General features: G+C 43.3%; 4 protein-coding genes across 4 annotated transcripts in view; 1 reads left to right on the forward strand and 3 right to left on the reverse strand.

The window, feature by feature from the left end:
- Positions 1-560: 560 nt before the first annotated feature.
- On the forward strand, positions 561-3,192 carry pdxp (pyridoxal (pyridoxine, vitamin B6) phosphatase). Its single transcript, XM_030060062.1, has 2 exons — positions 561-1,448; positions 1,907-3,192. The coding sequence occupies exons 1-2, from the start codon at positions 848-850 to the stop codon at positions 2,239-2,241; spliced, it is 936 nt and encodes a 311-aa protein (XP_029915922.1). The 5' UTR covers positions 561-847; the 3' UTR covers positions 2,242-3,192.
- A 106-nt stretch (positions 3,193-3,298) lies between these two features.
- kgd4 (alpha-ketoglutarate dehydrogenase subunit 4) lies at positions 3,299-8,201 on the reverse strand. Its single transcript, XM_030060063.1, has 4 exons — positions 8,081-8,201; positions 7,464-7,527; positions 4,464-4,672; positions 3,299-3,951 (listed from the first exon to the last, which is right to left on the reverse strand). The coding sequence occupies exons 1-4, from the start codon at positions 8,132-8,134 to the stop codon at positions 3,934-3,936; spliced, it is 345 nt and encodes a 114-aa protein (XP_029915923.1). The 5' UTR covers positions 8,135-8,201; the 3' UTR covers positions 3,299-3,933.
- Positions 8,202-10,003: 1,802 nt separating this feature from the next.
- On the reverse strand, positions 10,004-14,629 carry LOC115365871 (betaine--homocysteine S-methyltransferase 1). Its single transcript, XM_030061071.1, has 8 exons — positions 14,476-14,629; positions 13,478-13,610; positions 13,149-13,261; positions 12,284-12,475; positions 11,804-11,951; positions 11,078-11,260; positions 10,645-10,873; positions 10,004-10,529 (listed from the first exon to the last, which is right to left on the reverse strand). Exons 1-8 carry the CDS (start codon positions 14,494-14,496, stop codon positions 10,352-10,354), a joined length of 1,197 nt encoding a protein of 398 aa, XP_029916931.1. The 5' UTR covers positions 14,497-14,629; the 3' UTR covers positions 10,004-10,351.
- Positions 14,630-15,058: 429 nt separating this feature from the next.
- The window catches only part of LOC115364959 (betaine--homocysteine S-methyltransferase 1-like), a 2,838-nt gene continuing 963 nt past the window's right edge, over positions 15,059-16,933 (reverse strand). The window contains exons 3-8 of the mRNA XM_030059662.1: positions 16,845-16,933; positions 16,459-16,650; positions 16,185-16,332; positions 15,915-16,097; positions 15,563-15,791; positions 15,059-15,389 (exon numbers count right to left, since the gene is read on the reverse strand). The exon at positions 16,845-16,933 is cut by the window's right edge and continues 24 nt beyond it. Of these exons, the coding sequence (XP_029915522.1) occupies positions 15,200-15,389; positions 15,563-15,791; positions 15,915-16,097; positions 16,185-16,332; positions 16,459-16,650; positions 16,845-16,933 (1,031 nt within the window). The 3' untranslated portion in view covers positions 15,059-15,199. The remainder of the gene's footprint in view (positions 15,390-15,562; positions 15,792-15,914; positions 16,098-16,184; positions 16,333-16,458; positions 16,651-16,844) is intronic.

Raw genomic sequence — 16,933 nt, forward strand, 5'->3', positions numbered from 1 at the left:
TAGTCTAGTCTATCCTACTCTTGTATAGTTTTGTTTTTGCTCTATAGTGTTGAATGTTAATCAAAGTTTAATTTAGCAGCACCTCCTGTGGGTTAGAGCCCCATCTAGTGACCTTCAGAGAGGCTTGTTTGTGGGAGTGACTCAAGTAGGCTGAAGTCATCATTCCAAGGACACCGTTTTGCACCACTTTTTTCCATTGTGCTGTAACTATTTATTTATTTATTTATTTCACATTTTTAGGGAGACCCAAACTCCACCACGTAGCCTGACACCGATTATTAAATTCCTTAAACAGAAGGCCACATTCAAAGAAACATCAGGTCAGTTTACTCCCAGCAGACTAGTTATAGGTGTGCATAACTGGCAGAATTTCAACATTGTACAGTAACACTGTAACGAACAATGCAATTTGGACTTTAAACTGTGATTGATCATTTTCAAGGGCTCCTCAGTCTGTGGATTTGTTTCACAATGACTGTATAATGCAGCTAATACAGTTGTTTATTGGCAACACTTAAAATACTTCCTAAGGTTCTGCGCAGAGATAACTATGAGGGTTATCTCTACCAAGAGCGGGTTGGTTTAGCAGGCTTATAATGACGACGATTTTGATTGGTTAGAGCGCGGCAATTTGATTGGTCGGTAATGACAAGGTGGGCGTGGCTAATCGTCAATGTTTATCCAGCCCGTTGACCGTGTGTAACCGCATCAAGGACTCTACAATGTGATTTCATGACATTGGTCTTTTAATATATTTTCGCCCTTTGTCCTGAAAGCAATATGTACCTGAGTCTGACATGGGGACTCGCTGACAGGTGAAGCGCAGACGACCGAGGAAACAGTCGGGATGGCGGGCGCCTTTGGATTCAAAGGATCATGCCAGAAAATTCGAGGTCCGGAGATTAGAAATTTGCTGGAGGCGAAGGAGTTTTTCCTGTTCGACTGTGATGGGGTGATATGGCACGGAGAAAACGCGATCACGGGCGCGCCGAAGGTGGTGAATTCACTGATCAGGCACGGCAAAAATGTGTTTTTCGTCACCAACAATTGCACCAGGCCGCGGGAGAATTATGTGAGCAAGTTCTACCGACTGGGCTTCACTGATGTAATGCAGGAGCAGATCTTCAGCTCCTCCTACTGCTCGGCACTGTACCTGCGAGACGTCGCCAAAGTCCAGGGTAAGGTGTTTGTGATCGGATGCGAGGGAGTGCGCAAAGAGCTGCGGGAGGCGGGGGTCCCCTTCCTGGAGGAAGACGACCCGCCCGACGCCACCATTTACAACTGCGCCCTCAGTCCGGATGTCAAAGCAGTGCTGGTTGGACACGATGACAAACTGACTTTCCTCAAATTAGCCAAAGCATCGTGCTATCTGAGGGACCCGGAATGCCTGTTCCTGGCCACCGACAATGACCCATGGCACCCCCTGAGAGATGGACGGATACTGCCAGGTACGGTGACGCTGAGCCCCAACTCTCAGTTCAGATCAGCCTGCTGTATTGTCATATGAGTTTAATTAATCATCGGCTCAGGAAATAAACCCTTCCCATCCCCTGTAGCCTGTGTGTGTATGTGTGTCAGTGGAGAACCTGGGTTGCTGCAACCCTCCATCACCTAGTGACTATCAGCAGTCACTGCAGTCCAGCAGTAAATAACACAGTTCAAATGGGAACTCTCTCTCTAAAGAGTCATAGCCAGTGTTATGGAACAAATCTGAAATTACCATTCATCACCATCACAGTACCCTAGTATCTTTTGTATGGTAAACACACAAGGGTTAGATCATCAGATTTTCATCCCTAGTGCAGAGGAAAAAGAGCACTGGGGGTCCCTCGCTCACATGCTCTTGAATCCAGCTGGTCTGTATTTCCATCTAAGCTCTCCTCTGCATCCCCTCTCTCTCTGACAGGGTCTGGATGCCTGACTGCAGCCCTGGAGGTGGCCTCAGGTCGCAAGGCCACCGTGATCGGCAAGCCCAGCCGCTTCATGTTTGAGTGCATCTCCAGCCAGTTCAGAGGGGTGGACCCGGCCCAGTGCCTGATGGTGGGGGACCGGCTGGAGACAGACGTGCTGTTCGGGTCCAACTGCGGCCTGGACACCATGCTTACCCTCACCGGCGTGTCTCAGATCGAGGAGGCCGAGGAATACAGAGATAGCGAGCACTCCCCCAACCAGAGTCTGGTGCCCGACTACGTGGTGGACACCATTGCAGACTTCTTACCTGCTTTTGAGGATCAGGACTAGCTGAAGGAGTCCTGCCGCTTCATGCATGGAACATACTGTAGCTTACATCTATTACATTCCAAGTGCAATGGTTGATACTGTATCTGCAAAAAGCACAATCTCATCCAAGGTTATCAGAACTGAAAGGGATGCCGTCTGTTTCCCCATAACATGGCACTTTGTGTAAATTAATGCCTCATGTATATCAGAGTATTGAGACTTAGTAAGGGCATGAGGTGCTGTGTTTATTGTCCATTTAATTTGTGATCAGGACACACCTGGGATAGAATATTCCACTGCAAACTGTCAAAATATCCCAGTGCATAATACCCAAGTGTTGCTTCTAGTGTTGTCCCAATTGTGACTTAAAACAGGTTTCTTGTTGCTGTTAAGTGTTAACTATGAATATAAGGCACTTTCCTGTTTGTAATAAGTTTTTAGGCTGTGTTTGATATTGGGTTTTGAATATCCAAAGGTATTTTTGTAAAGCAGTGAATTGTTCTGTGATGGCATTCTTAAAATCCACGACGCGTTTCAGAGCTGACTGTTCACCCGTTGCCAATAGGCAGAAAAGTGGAGTGGAGTTGTTTTCCCTAATATTTGACTGGGAGTGAGGTTTTTCCTTTAAGAATGATTGATGACGGCAAGTTGAGAGAAAAAAAAAAAACAAAAAACACTGAAAAAATGGACTGTGGGTGAGCTTTTTAGTTCTAGTAGAGAAAATCTGCCAGACAGCCAATGTGTATACTCACTTTTGGCCTTTCTCTCGTGTCTGTAACGCTGTGCTACTTGTGCCAATATTCATCTGGGTAATAAAAATAAGTTATGAATTCACATTGTTAGAAAACCAAGAACACATTCATGGTGATCAGTCACCTAGCACTATTGTGAAATTTCTTTGTTGTTAATGTTTACCATATACTGCATGCTGGCAACCCTAAGCTACAATAAATACCTGAAATTATCAGTTTACTTCATTTATTGTTGAAAAAATCTCATGGTCTTCTACTTGATTCTCACTGCATCAAGCTTTATGAGTATCTACTTTCATGTGTCATATGAAGAACAACACAACAAATTACAATAGTCTTTTAATCTTTCAAACCCTGCAGTTCACATGAACTCATTACCATCCCACTCAGTAGCTGTTGCAACTCGACATCCAGCATCTCTGCAGCCCTGATCAGTGCAGTAGCCCAAAAGACAGTGCACTTCACTGGAAAACATAAAACTCCTCAATTTTCTAAGTCCTTAGTATCTGAGTGGCTTCACAAGTGAGGTACAAAATGAAACTGACATGAAACAAAAAAAAAAATCAGAATACTGTAGCACTGTGTTGGTATAACGTTTGTTAAAGAACTATGAACAGTCAAGGTTTGAAAACAGAAAACATCTGTAGTGGATGGTTACTTTGCTCATAAATAAGGATAAATGAAAAGCTGTTTGTATGGATTTGCTGTGTCTAATACAACACACAATCAATTAAGTCCCTCAGTATCAAGATACAACAGAATCAAGCATAACATCTACACAGTGTTTCAAAATAAACCTCATATGTACATTTTCAACATGAATCATGTCATTCTTTATTCTAGCTACTGTCAGATGTGGCGTGGCAGTAGGTCCTCTTGTGCGGAGAAACGGGATTAAGCAAAGACACATACTGATTTCCACAGATAAGGACTTTGGCTGTGTTCATTGAGTCACCGTACATCACTCTGGTCCACCGCGCTGCGGGACACACAAAGTCATAATTAGAAAAATGTTTCAGTGGTGCATATAATCGATAAAACAGAGAACTGATATTTCCCGATAAAGTGAGCTATATACTAATGGATTTTTGAAGTAATTACTTTTGGAATTTAAAAAAGAAAGTTACTAAATCATTTTTAGTCGTCTGAGTGGACTTCATCTTCATAGATCTTAGTGATCCAAAAAAAAAAAAAAAAAAAAAAAAAAAAAGCCAACAGATGGAAAAAGCCTATTTAAAAAAAAATATATATATTAATAGCTACATGGGTAGGATTCTACAGTTATGATGAAATTGAAATTCCCTGTCTCTTCCATGACTAAAATGTTAAATTTCCATGGCTAATAAAATAATGTTAAACACAGTTCAGATTTAGGTCAAATGAATAAAATCTGAAGCAATTTTCTCGCTGCTCACATAGTTTCTAGTCTGAAGCTTTGCAGTGAATGCTTTGAACACTGCGTAGTATATGGACGGTAAGCTTTACCCTCACCTGGATGTACTCCATCTCGTCCACTGCCACTGCTCTCCTGCGGTATCTCTGAGGGAGCATCTGAATCGAGGCCAGGGTGTCTGGCGTGCCGGGAAGTCGGGTCAAAGGTCCTGAAGGTCTTGATAGTGGAGGCGCCGCTGCAGCTGAAGGGAAACCTGGAGAGCTCTGCTGTGGAAAGCTAACTGCTAATGATTTCAGTGCCTCTTGGACTGAAAAAGAAACAGCAAAAACAATACTGTTGGTAAAGGCAGTTTGAGAGGCGCAAATGAATAAAACATAGATCTTTAAGCCCTAAAGCAAAATCTGCAAAGGAACCTTCAGTCAACATTTGTTATCTGCTGTCGACATGACTGCCAAGCACTGAAAAGAATAACGCCGGTGTTTCCCTGGTAATTTTTACCCAGCTGTGGTGCTTTGAGTGATAATTCTAGTTCTGTTACATATCTGTTGCTGTTTGGGTCTAAGCTCTGTTTCAAGTTGAGCTTCTATTGTTGAATTTGACTTTAATCACAATATAATCATGGCTTGTAAACCATCTGGTCTATGGCTATTTTAGGTTTAGATAAAAAATAAAACAAAATTACAATATTCACTTTAAGTTCACATGTTCTCGGGCAGAGGTGGTAATTTTCTTGCTGTGGTGGTTCACCACTGCTGAATGAATACAGAGGAAACACTGGACCCTTTCCAGTTTCTCCCAAATACTTGACCCAAATTTCTGAGTTTATGGGTCAGATGCAGTAACATTCTTTTAAATTTCTCTTAGATTTTGCCTTCTTTTTCTGTTAAGAGGAAAAAAATAATGTTCTTAACAATCCAAATCTGATCTTAGCCAAGTGTGCTGAATGACACATCCAACCTGTTCATCCAACCTGTTCATAAGCTGGGGGCGTGTGCCTCAGCATTTGTTGTGAGCACAGGTGACACCCCCTAAACACTATATGATGGCAGTTTGCTGTGTGCAAAATACTCAACAACTGGAGACTCCACAACACGAGGCTGGAGGAAGAAAAAAACTCAGCGGCTGAAATCAAAGTTAACTGTGATTGTGTGGTTTGTGCTGAGATTTGCTAAAAGTCAAATTTCCCTTATCTGACCTGATCTGAGCTGAAGTTATGTTAAATGACCTTACAAAAAGCAAATGTGATTTTCCAGAGCATCACTGCTGGACTTACAGGAAATCAAAATTTGACCATAGGAAAAAAAATCTGTGAAGCTGTGAATGTCGTGTGAATGTTGCTGAAATAAAATTAAAATGATTCGGTATTAAAATGGAGAGCAAAAATCACATTGCCTAAGCCGAGCTCTCCATGGTGACGACTGCAGGAGGACAGGACAGCTTCTGAAGCCCCGAGACCAACAGAGATGAAATGAGAAATCAGGTCTACTAAATAAACACTCTAAAATTAATTTATACATGTCATAATTACTTAATACCAATTGTAGTCTATTGGCTTTTTGCTTTAACTTTAATGAATATTCAAACACCTGCATTCAAACATTCTTATTTTAATAATCTAATGCTTATAATTAACCTAAAAGATACAGCAATCTAAAGGTGATTATTCATTGTTTTTTCACAATTTATGCACTTCTTGTTATTCCATTTTGTAATGCATGCGTCCATGCTTTAGACAACTGATCTGTAGACTGTGACAATGAGAAAATGTTTTCATATCTTGGTAAGAGTGCCACCTAGGCTACCACTCGTAAAATGTTTTCCTACTAAAGAGAAAAGCAAGAATAAGAAAACATTTGGTGAATCCCAGAAATCAGAGGGTACTAACAGAACAAGAGCCAACTGTGGATAACAACAAACATAACAAGAAATGTGTTGGTCCACTGCCCTCGGCATCTGGCGAGGGCAGTGTGTGACAGACTCGGGTGTATAAAGGTTCGTAGAAGAGCTGCAGCTGCTTCTGGAAAAGTCCAACCTTGGACACTCATAAACTATTAAGTAACACCAATATGTGATTAGTTTAACAAAGGGTTGCTTGTTTGACACACCCACTTTCACTCCACCTGCCTGGTCTATTTTATTTCTAGTTCAGTTACTGACTTCAGAAAACCCAATTAGTATATCTGCAGAGAGAGAGAGAGAGCAATCTCAATAACTTAATAAGTTTTCTGAATCATAAAAAAAGTCATAAAAAGTCATATAAAAATTCATTAAAAAAAATTGTGTCAGCTGGTCAATGTACAAAAGAGCCATGGAGGAGTGTGTTGTATTAAGGTCTATTATGGCTAAACTGTATTCTAATCTATTGATACTACAGCTCGGTGGAGAAATTTATTTCTCTGCCTCCTGAACAATTCATTTCTCCCTGTACAACTATTTAATATGCAGGACATGGTGGGTTTAAAAAGAAACTTTTGCTGGTAGATTCTGACAGACTGACATCGAAACATAACATGATGTTATGTCATCTACATGAGGCCAAATAACCACAGTAAGAAGACAAACACACTATCGCCCAACAAAACTGGCCCAGAGATAAAAGATATAACACCAATAGCCATTCTTATAATAGTTTATAAGTGAATAGGCTGGAGGTAATGCCAATCAAACATCTGATTATTAGCATTATTTATATTCAAGCCTAGATAAACAGATAGTCTTTATTGTCCTGCAAGAAAATTTGTTTTCACAGCCCAGGTACATACACAGAAACATACAGATAACCACATTGCAATACACAGATCGATAATAAAATAATGTTCAACCCTCCCTACGTCCCAACACAAGTATCACACACACAGATAACCCTGGGTCTCTACTCGGTCAGTAAGGCAGTTTGTTGTTTCTAGTCCGTGTTATAGTCCTGTATGTACAGTCTGAGAGCAGCAGAGTGAAATGTGGGTTGAGGAGGTCACTCATTATTGAGGGCAAGGCGTGTGATGGCTCTGTCATTCATGTCTGAGAGACTACTAGGTGTGGGGGAGTGGACAGTCCTGTTAAGTCTGTTCATATTGGAGACGGTCAGCACGGCACTTACTTACCGTTTGGTTTTGGGATGCCTTGTCTGTTGGGAAACTTGATGAGAGGAGCGTGAGGCCGCACAGCCTGTGACAACAAACCAAATCAGACAGTCATGACATGTGAGGATGACAGCAGTTTTAGTCTGGAATATGTTTGCTGGAGGAAGGTTGACACCATAACCATCAAAGGCTGACAGGTTTTCATGTCTCTTGGGGGGGGAAAGTGGCAAAAACTGGGCAAATAACTTGGCAAAGACACATATTAATAGACTAAAGTTCAGCTTCATCAGGCAAGCTGGCAGGCAGTACACTCAGTCTGTCTCACGTTAAAAACACTTCAAAACAACAGAAATACAAACTTCCTTTTGCATTAATTTCCACTAACTTCGTTAAAAACCTGAATCGTCGGGTGTTTCTCTCAACATCAAATACAAACAAGGTGATTTTATTTTAACGTTGTGCGGATAAACAAGGACATTAGCAAGGGTACACCCGGTTTGACACCAAACTGAGGACACGCCAAGACGAAACCACCAGCTGACAATGGTCGAAGACAAACCACACTTTAATTCGCCATTGTTGATTTCAGCAAATGGTACAGCCGTGGCACAGAAATTGAACCAGTTTGTGAACCGTACCTGAATTATTCGGGCTGCGGGAGCTGCCATTTTGGAACTGACTTTGCTCCCCATGACGACCTCGAAGATTCACTTCCGAGTTAAAAAAAAAAAAAAAAAAAAAAAAAAAGCTGCCAAAAGACACCACAAGAGGGAGCTATTGTTATTGTAAAAAGTCCATAACATAACATTTAAAGGTCCATAGGATACCGTTTGCGGTAACGGGGCCAAGAGAGAAACCATTATAATGAGTGGTATCAAATAAAGGAGGCGTCTCATCGGGTGAAACAAAGAGATGCATATTTATATCTATATGACGCACTTTTGCACAGTGAAGTAGATACGAAAAGTTTAAGCTATTTTAAAACAAGCATATCCTTACCTCTCTGGTGGTTTAAGGGAGACAGGTGATGGTTAACTTACGCTGGTGCAGAGATACGGTAGCCGGTAAGTTCAGGCACTCAGGCCATGCTATCGCCACTCGTGTCAAGAGGACGTCTAAGGAGAGAAAATCACCTTAATCGAATAATATAAAAGAAACAGGTGCCGAGGATCGATTCGGCGCCTCAGTCAGCTACAACAAGCCTGACACCGCAGTGCACAAAGCCGCTATGTAGGCAGAGGATTGAATTACATGTATGGAAGTTACAGTAAATGTCAATGACACAGGCGCTAGCAAACACGGATAACATACCCACTATCTATAATATCACCCCGCCTAGAATAAAACAGCGGGGGGTGGCGAAGGATAACCTGGTCACGTGGTCAGGGCACGTCCAACGGAGGCGGACGAGGCGCGCGTCAGAGAGTATTTAGTAAGAGAAGATGTTTCACTAGTGGAAAATTATACTTCACTGTTAACCTATCAACTTATGAGACGCGTATGCCTGCCGATAATGTCGACCTGTTGTCCTAAAATTGTCTAAAAGCCCGGAATTTGGGAACAACCAGGAAAAAACTAACATTTGTCGTTTAATATTATGTTTTTGCGGTGTAAGAACCCCACTGCAATGCATTACTGTGGTGTCAGGTGTACATCTTTCCATTAAAGTCTCTTTGGAAACTGGGTCACTCTTCTTTGTGTTTTAAGACATGCAAAATGCTACAGTACCGCCATCTGCTGGATGCACAACTCACTTACAACATTTCTCTTAAAGTCTGCTGTATCCAATCCGTCCATCTAATAAATTAACAAGTCGCCCTGACTTTTGGACTATATGGTGCGTTTTTAAATGTTTGCTGAACGAGTTTAATGTCTTATTCTTTTTCTATGCCATGTTTTGACATTAATTGTGCACATGGTTGTTGATTAATTTAATCTGTGCTTAGTAAGTACATTAAGAAATATGGTTCTTTATTATTTACTTTATTCCATCCTAATCTGATGTAGTTTGCACCAACACGACATCTGCATCAACATGTGCTCATGGGATGATGGCTTTACTAAAAAAAAGAAAAAGGGACAGTTGATGACCATGCACATTTGGAAAGCAGCTGTAATTAGTATGTCCTGTGCTGTAAAGCATGATAGAGGCACACACATCTGGAAACCCTGGGGTCATCATGCAGAAGACAGCACACATCAATGATGCAATAACCCAATGTCATGCCAACACTGGATGAATTCAACATATTTACAGTACTTCTTGGCACTGCGCGGTCCAGGAAAAGCTTTGCTAACACACCTTTACACACAGACTGTTACAGGTCAGACTGAAATCATGGGCCTAACATTTAAAACATGATCATCATAGGTACTACCAATTTCGCCAGGTTTTGTGGCCAATTTCGCATTTCTTTGGCTTGTGAGCAATCATTTTAGTTTTGATGTAAAAGACTCAAATTAAGTCTAGTCAGAAGCAGTGTGAAAAGGTAATTTAAATTTTTAAGACAGGCTATCTCAGTTCAAGTCATGCACACACACAAGGAAAATGACCAACTGACTAAGTTTTGCTCAATCTTATTTTATTAAACAAACTGGTCCAGAAGCAAGGAAAGGTCCCACCCAACATGGGCCGACTCCTAACTCGAGATACAACAGCATATGGAACTGTGGGTGACTTCACAAAAAGCCATAGTTTAACAGTCTGTTGATGTACACAAAGATGCAAATCTCAAGTCAGGATGGGCCCCTGGTGTGAGGAGCAGGTGTGTGGGCAGGGAGGAAATGCTGATTCACTTCTTATGGGTGTTTAGAGGGTGCAGCACTCCGTACAGACGCTTGTCACTGGTGTGCAGCATCGGCAGCTCCGTGGCAGGGTTGTTACTCAGCTCAGAAGCAGACAGGCTGGCTCAGTGGCTCTTTGACTTATCAAAGAGCACCTTGAGTTGGTCCTGGGTGGTGGCCTCTTTCTGCTGCATGAGTTCAGTGTGGCCCTTGGTGACGCCCCAGCTGTCTGGAGCTGACATGGAGGGACACAGTGGACGACCAGATGCTGGCTTCAAGTTCTCCCAGTAGTCACGACGGGCCCTAAAAGAAGAAGACACAAGTTAATGCTCAGTTTGGTGCCATGAATCACAGTTTGAAAAGATTTGTTGCATCAAGGCTTTAAGTTCACTGGATGTGATGTGCTGAGTTTTCTGACCTGGCTCTGACCCAGGGCTTGGTGTGCATCTCCAGACCAGCACCCCAGTTGCCATGTTTCTCTGAAGCCGCTGGCAGGAAGCCTCTCTCAGGGGCCAGCTCCTCTGCCACAGCCCTGATATGGTAAGGCTCAAACCCACAGCAGCCACCGATGAAGCGGATGCCGGCATTATAGGCCTCTCTGGCATACTTGTGCATGTCCCAGCGGGAAAGGATCCTGGGCTCCAGGGCTGAGAAAACATTTGGTTTTAATTACAGATTAGTGTCTCATGCAAATAAAGCATTTTCAGCCATTTTTGCTAGCATACATTTTAGAAATGGTGCTCCAGTTACATACATCATGCAGCAAAGTGTGTTTCAAGTACTGTTGAGAAAGTTATACGACATAAACACATGTGCAATAATAAATTAATTGCAACACCATATCTCATTACCAAATGGGAATTCTGGCAGATCGATGAATCCCTGGCAGCCGCAGTCAGGGGTGTGGTATGCCAGAGGCTGCACCATGTAGTGTGCCTTCAGCCCAGCTTTCTCCACTCCATCCTTCATCATCTTAACAGTCTTCACACAGGTCATGGGGTCAAAGTGGCAGTTGATTCCCACGATCTGGGCACCTGGAAAAGAAGAGGGTACAGTTGTGATCTGACTGTTATTAAAAACAAAACACACCAATGACTTGTACTTCTGAACTACAATCTCGTAGTATGACTTGACATCATATGTTTGGTCTAATGTTACAATGACTATACTTTCTTCATCTGCATCATGCATTTTATGATCAGCATGTTTGGTCTTGTGACTCACTGTACTGGAGGAGTACAATATATACTCCTCCAAAATGGGGAAGTAAGGGCAGAGTAACAGGACATACCATGACAAAATGATAGAGGCATTTTGCTTTAAGGAAAAAAAAAGTAGATTTAAGTGTGTGGTGGACACAACATATTAGAGATAAAACAATTAGTTAGCGATTGTCATTTCTTTCCCAGCACTACAATTTTAGTTTAAAACTAAATTAGCCCAAGAAAAATGCAGGCAACCTGAATCCTGTTTTGTCCAAGGTAGATTGAAAGCCTAATATTTCTCATTGACACATTAGCCATTTTTAGATTCCACAGTAGTTAGTTAATGAGTTTATGTTTTGATGCTACACTTACCAGCCTTAACCAGCCTGACGGCACACTCTCCAGGTGAGACTCCATGCAGGTCTCCCTGTGGTCCAATGCACAGAGAGGCTGCAACAGGCTTCCCTGTCTCCTTCAGCACCTGAACAGCCCACTCTGCCTCCTCAACATGCTCAAAGTACTGCAGAACAGAGGCATTACATTTAGTCAAAACACCTCTCCCTCTAAAATGTGTCAGAAAGTCAACCTTGCTGTTGAATGAGGTCCATGCAAAAGAAATGTCCAGCTATTCCTGGGGCCAGTGTATTCACTGAAAACCTCATCTTTATTGGCACAGAAAAAAAAAGTGTGGTTCAGCAAGTTGTAACATTCACTGTTTCCAGGTGTAATTTTTCCCCTCTCAAAAAATGTGGCTGTAGATCTAAATTTAGTCAACTGATGAGTCAGTGTGCGCATAACTTTTGAAAGCGATTTTAAGCATAAAAATGTTGCCAACCCCAATAAATACTTTACCTCAGCAATCAGGAAGTCCACATTTTTCTTGATGAACACATCCAGCTGTTTCTTGAAGATGGCCTTGACATCTATCTCACTCTTACAGCTCAGGTAGGAGGGAGTCTGAGATACCCCACCAGCAACCAGACCGTCGCCCTCGTTGGCTACCTCGCGGGCCAGATCGCATGCGGCCTCATTGATCTGGGCTCCCTACGGAACAACTCGGAGTTAGTGTGACAGACAGGAATTAAATAAAAACGGGCAACATGTTGGGACTGAAAGGTCAATAGTAGTCATGATTGCCTTTACCTTTGAGAAAAAAAAAAAATTCAGCTTCCGCTTTCAACATTTTATTACAGCCCCCCCCCCCCCCCCCCCCCCTCAAACAAAGACAAATACATCAGCATGCCACTGCTGATTGCATGCTGACATAGGGCTGTGCATGCTGCTAGCTGATAAAACATCTACTCAGTCTGATGTGTGGCAGAGAGACACCTGGTCCACAATGAGGTAAGCTTTGGCCAAGGTCAACTCAATACTCTGATAAGTTGTCCAAGCCTAACATTGCAAGGAAAAAAAGTCATGAGAGCCAGTGAAACGCTGTCTGTACACCCAGACTGTCACCTGTGTGGGTGCCCATGGACTGCATCTCATACAGGTCACATTAGGACGGTGGCCTTGATCAGAGGCACTTTCACTTAGCCTCTACAGAGGTTCTCAAAACCAGCCCTGCAAGTTCGCTCCAGCTCTGTTCTTGCACACCTGATCCAATTAAGGGTTTAATGCTGATTGGTTAAAACAGGTATACTTAAACAGGGCATACATGGCGGGGGGGGGGGGGGGGGGGGGGGGGGGGGGGGGGGTAATGTTCTGTTCAACTTACTGTGAAGGTCAGCTTGTTGCCTCTGTTCTCCAGTTTGTCATCACTGGCATAAAAAGTGAAGGTCTGCATAACATTGGCCCCAGCCCTGAGGAACTCCCTGTGCAGCTGGCGCACTGGAAATCATAAGGAAAACACATTTATGAATGGCCCCATTATCGAGAAACTGATTTCATAGTCAGAAGGTCACATGCTATTGAATTAATTTAGTCAAATGGGACATGCAATACAAGAGGAAATTCAATCTGCAGGAACACTTTGAGAGAGATTAAGAAGCCATATTAGACTGATAATGGAGTGCTGAGCCAGCTGAGCTGCTGGTTTGTCCTCACCGGCTTCAGGGTGCTCTGCAGCAGCCTCAGGGGTCCAGGGACCAGCCTTCACATAACCCCTCTTCTCCAGTGCAAACACAAAGCCTCCATCTCCAATCACGATCTCCCCAGCATCAAGACGCTCCAAGACTCCCTGTAATGGCAGATATTTAAAGTGAGACATCATCATGATGCAAATAGCTTACAAATAGAGAATTTATATTTATTGAAAAAGCTAGGCCTGAGATGGACAAATGTGTCACAGAGGGCCAGGAAAATGCAGGTTCCCATTCAAAGTAAACTCCAACTAGTATTAAAACCTGCACAATGCTTCCCCCTCATGGCACAGAGCAGCCCAGCCCTCTGCGAGGCTCATGACGGAACTCAGCTGGTGCATGAAGGAGAGCCAAGTCCCTGGAAATTTATTTTTGGCCTAATGGAAAGTCTACATTGCAGTCATTTTATCTTAGGTAAAGTTACACTGTTCACACTGTGGCATATGGCACCACATGGCCACGGCTACACGCACACACATACACACACAAGCCTCAAGATGTGCATATCTTTGCATAATGGCTTATGGATAAAGCTTCTTGTAGAAAGCGATTCGTCCAAAAAAAAAAAATGCATTAATTTCATAAATCGATTTGGACGCGGTGGTGCGTACAGCGACGGACACACCTATATCTTTTGTTTGCAACATGCCAAGTTTGCCTTGCAAAAAGTCAATGCATTGCCAAGCTCTTGATAGGAAGTAGGCTAATTAACCGCGGGCACCGTGCTGTGCCTGAAAGTGCTGATACGAAGCTGGATTTTTTTTTGATAGAAAAACCGCAGCAGGGGGCCTAAATTTGGCACTTTCACGTGGATATCCGGAGAAAAGCGTCTGCCTGCACTGCCAGAAGTTTTTGGAGCTGATCAAGGAAGATCCTCCGCTGCTATCACTAATGCCGCTCGTCAGGTCTGAGACCAAGACCGCCTCATGCGTAGGCCGCGTTTAGTCAAAAGTGAACTCGTACCTTCTTCGCTGATGGTGCCATGATCCTGCAGCTGTGTGGACCCCTGACTGCCAAACCTTTGAGGAGCTAAAGTGACATTAATATGGGGCAGAGGGCTTGTATATATCCGTCTGAGGAGGGGAGGGGTCTTTCGAGGAACTGCTCTGATTGGCAAGAGCCAAGTTACACAACTGCAGTGTTTACTCCCTAACCCACCCCTCTCTATCTGAATGCAAGTATTGTAAATGTTACTAGTTTGGCCCGGATTAATTACGGTTATTGGTGTGATTGTGTCTCCTTTTGTAAGCTTGTGGGTTTCCATTTTATTTCCCATGAATAGACACATTCTGGGCAACAGAATGCTATTCATTAGATCCAGCTCTGTATAGGTGGCAGCTATGTAAACTGGTAAGAAGCTCTTGAAAATCAGTTAATGAATGGGATGTGTGACTTATTTCAAAGCAGAGAGAGTCAGATAAATTCTCTCCTATTGTTTTTGTGTTGGTGCAACAAAGTTTGCTGCCAAATCAAATAAGACTCCTTTCACAGTAACAACAAACAGCAGCAAAATGATTATCAAACTCATTTTATTATTTTGGGGTGTACAAAGTGATGATCCATGCTACGAACAGTGCTGTTACAAGTGCTTGTTATCTCCAAACTGAACTGGGAAAGACTCTGCACCCTCTCCCTTCTCTTTTCCCTGTCCGCCTTTCCCAGCTGTCAAGTGGGTTTGCTCTCTCTCTCATGAAGACATCTTGGCCTTCTTCTGCATCTCCAGCAAGTGCTTCATTTCCTGAGTGCTGGTGGCCTCTTTGTGCTGCAGCAAGTCAGCGTGGCCCTTGGTCACGCCCCAGCCCTCTGGAGTGGACATAGACGCACACTTTGGACGACCAGATGCTGGGTGGATCTGCTCCCAGTAATCACGACGGGCCCTGGGGGACACAAACAGACACAAACTCGCTTAGTGTAAACAATATTAAGACAAACTAAGCAGGCTGCATTTCAAACTTTGAGCCAGTTGAGACATGGATTAACCGTGAATCAAGAAAGTCATGACATTTTGTGCATCTGTGCAATTTGAATGGAATATGTTTAAGTGGCACACCTGGCTCTAACCCAAGGCTTGGTGTGCATCTCGAGACCTGAACCCCACAGTCCATGTTTCTCTGTAGCTGCAGGGAGGAAGCCTCTCTCAGAGGCCAGCTCCTCTGCCACAGCCCTGATATGGTAAGGCTCAAACCCACAGCAGCCACCGATGAAGCGGATGCCAACCTTGTAGGCCTCTCTGGCATACTTGTGCATGTCCCAGCGGGTCAGGATCCTGGGCTCCAGGGCTGAGAGTAGGATGCAGAAAATGGAGACAATTACAAAACTGAATATAATTATCTTTTTTTTCTTTAAAGTTACAGTTAGTTTAGTTAGTTAGTTACTTCTTATGTCCAAACAATATGTATTACCAAATGGGAATTCTGGCAGATCGATGAATCCCTGGCAGCTGCAGTCAGGGGTGTGGTATGCCAGAGGCTGCACCATGTAGTGTGCCTTCAGCCCAGCTCTCTCCACTCCATCCTTCATCATCTTAACTGCCCTCACACAGGTCATGGGGTCAAAGTGGCAGTTCACTCCCACAATCTGGGCACCTGGAAAACAGGGAAAGTACACACTATTGCCACTGCTTCAGATCACACAGACTCATAAAGCATGAAGTGTTTGTAACAGATACAAACCGGCCTTAACCAGCCTGGCAGCACACTCTCCAGGTGAGACTCCATGCAGGTCTCCCTCTGGTCCGATGCACATAGAGGCAGCTACAGGCTTGCCGCTGGTTTTGAGCACCTGCACAGCCCATTCTGCCTCCTCAACATGCTCAAAGTACTGAAAAGACAGAAAGAAAAAAAAACATTTATTCTACTGAACAGCTTCCAGTTCAGGGCGGATTTGATATGAATTCATTTGACTTCACATAAGCGTGTGACGCAAGGGAATAGAATGCAATGCAACCTCAGCGATCAAGAAATCCACATTCTTCTTGATGAAGACTTCCAGCTGTTTCTTGAAGATGGCTTTCACCTCTGTCTCACTCTTACAGCTCAGGTAAGAGGGTGTCTGACACACACCGCCAGCCACCAGTGCATCTCCTTCATTGGCTACCTCCCTTGCAAGGTCACAAGCTGCCTCATTGATTTGTGCCCCCTGAAACCATAAGACAAATGACGACAAAGGCATGACGATAATTAAATTCAAATTTAGTGTATTATGCTCAGTGCAATGCAGAACATTTTAAAATAAAAGGTCAGATTGACAACGGGTCACATGAACTCTATTTTATCTTGCATTCCAATGCTCTTGGTCATTTTGGCCATAAAGTGCTGCCACTGGGTACTCACAGAAATCTTCAAGGACTGGCCCCTGTTCTCCAGTTTGTCATCGCTGGCGTAGAATGTGAATGTCTGCATGACATTCGCTCCCGCCCTCA

Source organism: Myripristis murdjan, chromosome 9 (assembly GCF_902150065.1).
Source record: "Myripristis murdjan chromosome 9, fMyrMur1.1, whole genome shotgun sequence".
Taxonomy (NCBI): Eukaryota; Metazoa; Chordata; class Actinopteri; order Holocentriformes; family Holocentridae; genus Myripristis; species Myripristis murdjan.

Bases quoted from the DNA above. Each gene is read 5' to 3' on its own strand.
- pdxp (XM_030060062.1), top strand. From the start codon at position 848: ATGGCGGGCGCCTTTGGATTCAAAGGATCATGCCAGAAAATTCGAGGT. The intron at 1,449-1,906 runs GTACGGTGACGC...TCTCTCTGACAG, and splicing joins AGATGGACGGATACTGCCAG to GGTCTGGATGCCTGACTGCA.
- kgd4 (XM_030060063.1), bottom strand. From the start codon at position 8,134: ATGGGGAGCAAAGTCAGTTCCAAAATGGCAGCTCCCGCAGCCCGAATA. The intron at 7,528-8,080 runs GTACGGTTCACA...TTGTTGTCACAG, and splicing joins CCGCAGCCCGAATAATTCAG to GCTGTGCGGCCTCACGCTCC. The intron at 4,673-7,463 runs GTAAGTAAGTGC...TTTCTTTTTCAG, and splicing joins AGGCATCCCAAAACCAAACG to TCCAAGAGGCACTGAAATCA.
- LOC115365871 (XM_030061071.1), bottom strand. From the start codon at position 14,496: ATGGCACCATCAGCGAAGAAG. The intron at 13,262-13,477 runs GTGAGGACAAAC...TATGATTTCCAG, and splicing joins TGCAGAGCACCCTGAAGCCG to TGCGCCAGCTGCACAGGGAG. The intron at 10,530-10,644 runs GTCAGAAAACTC...TTCTTCTTTTAG, and splicing joins AAGCCCTGGGTCAGAGCCAG to GGCCCGTCGTGACTACTGGG.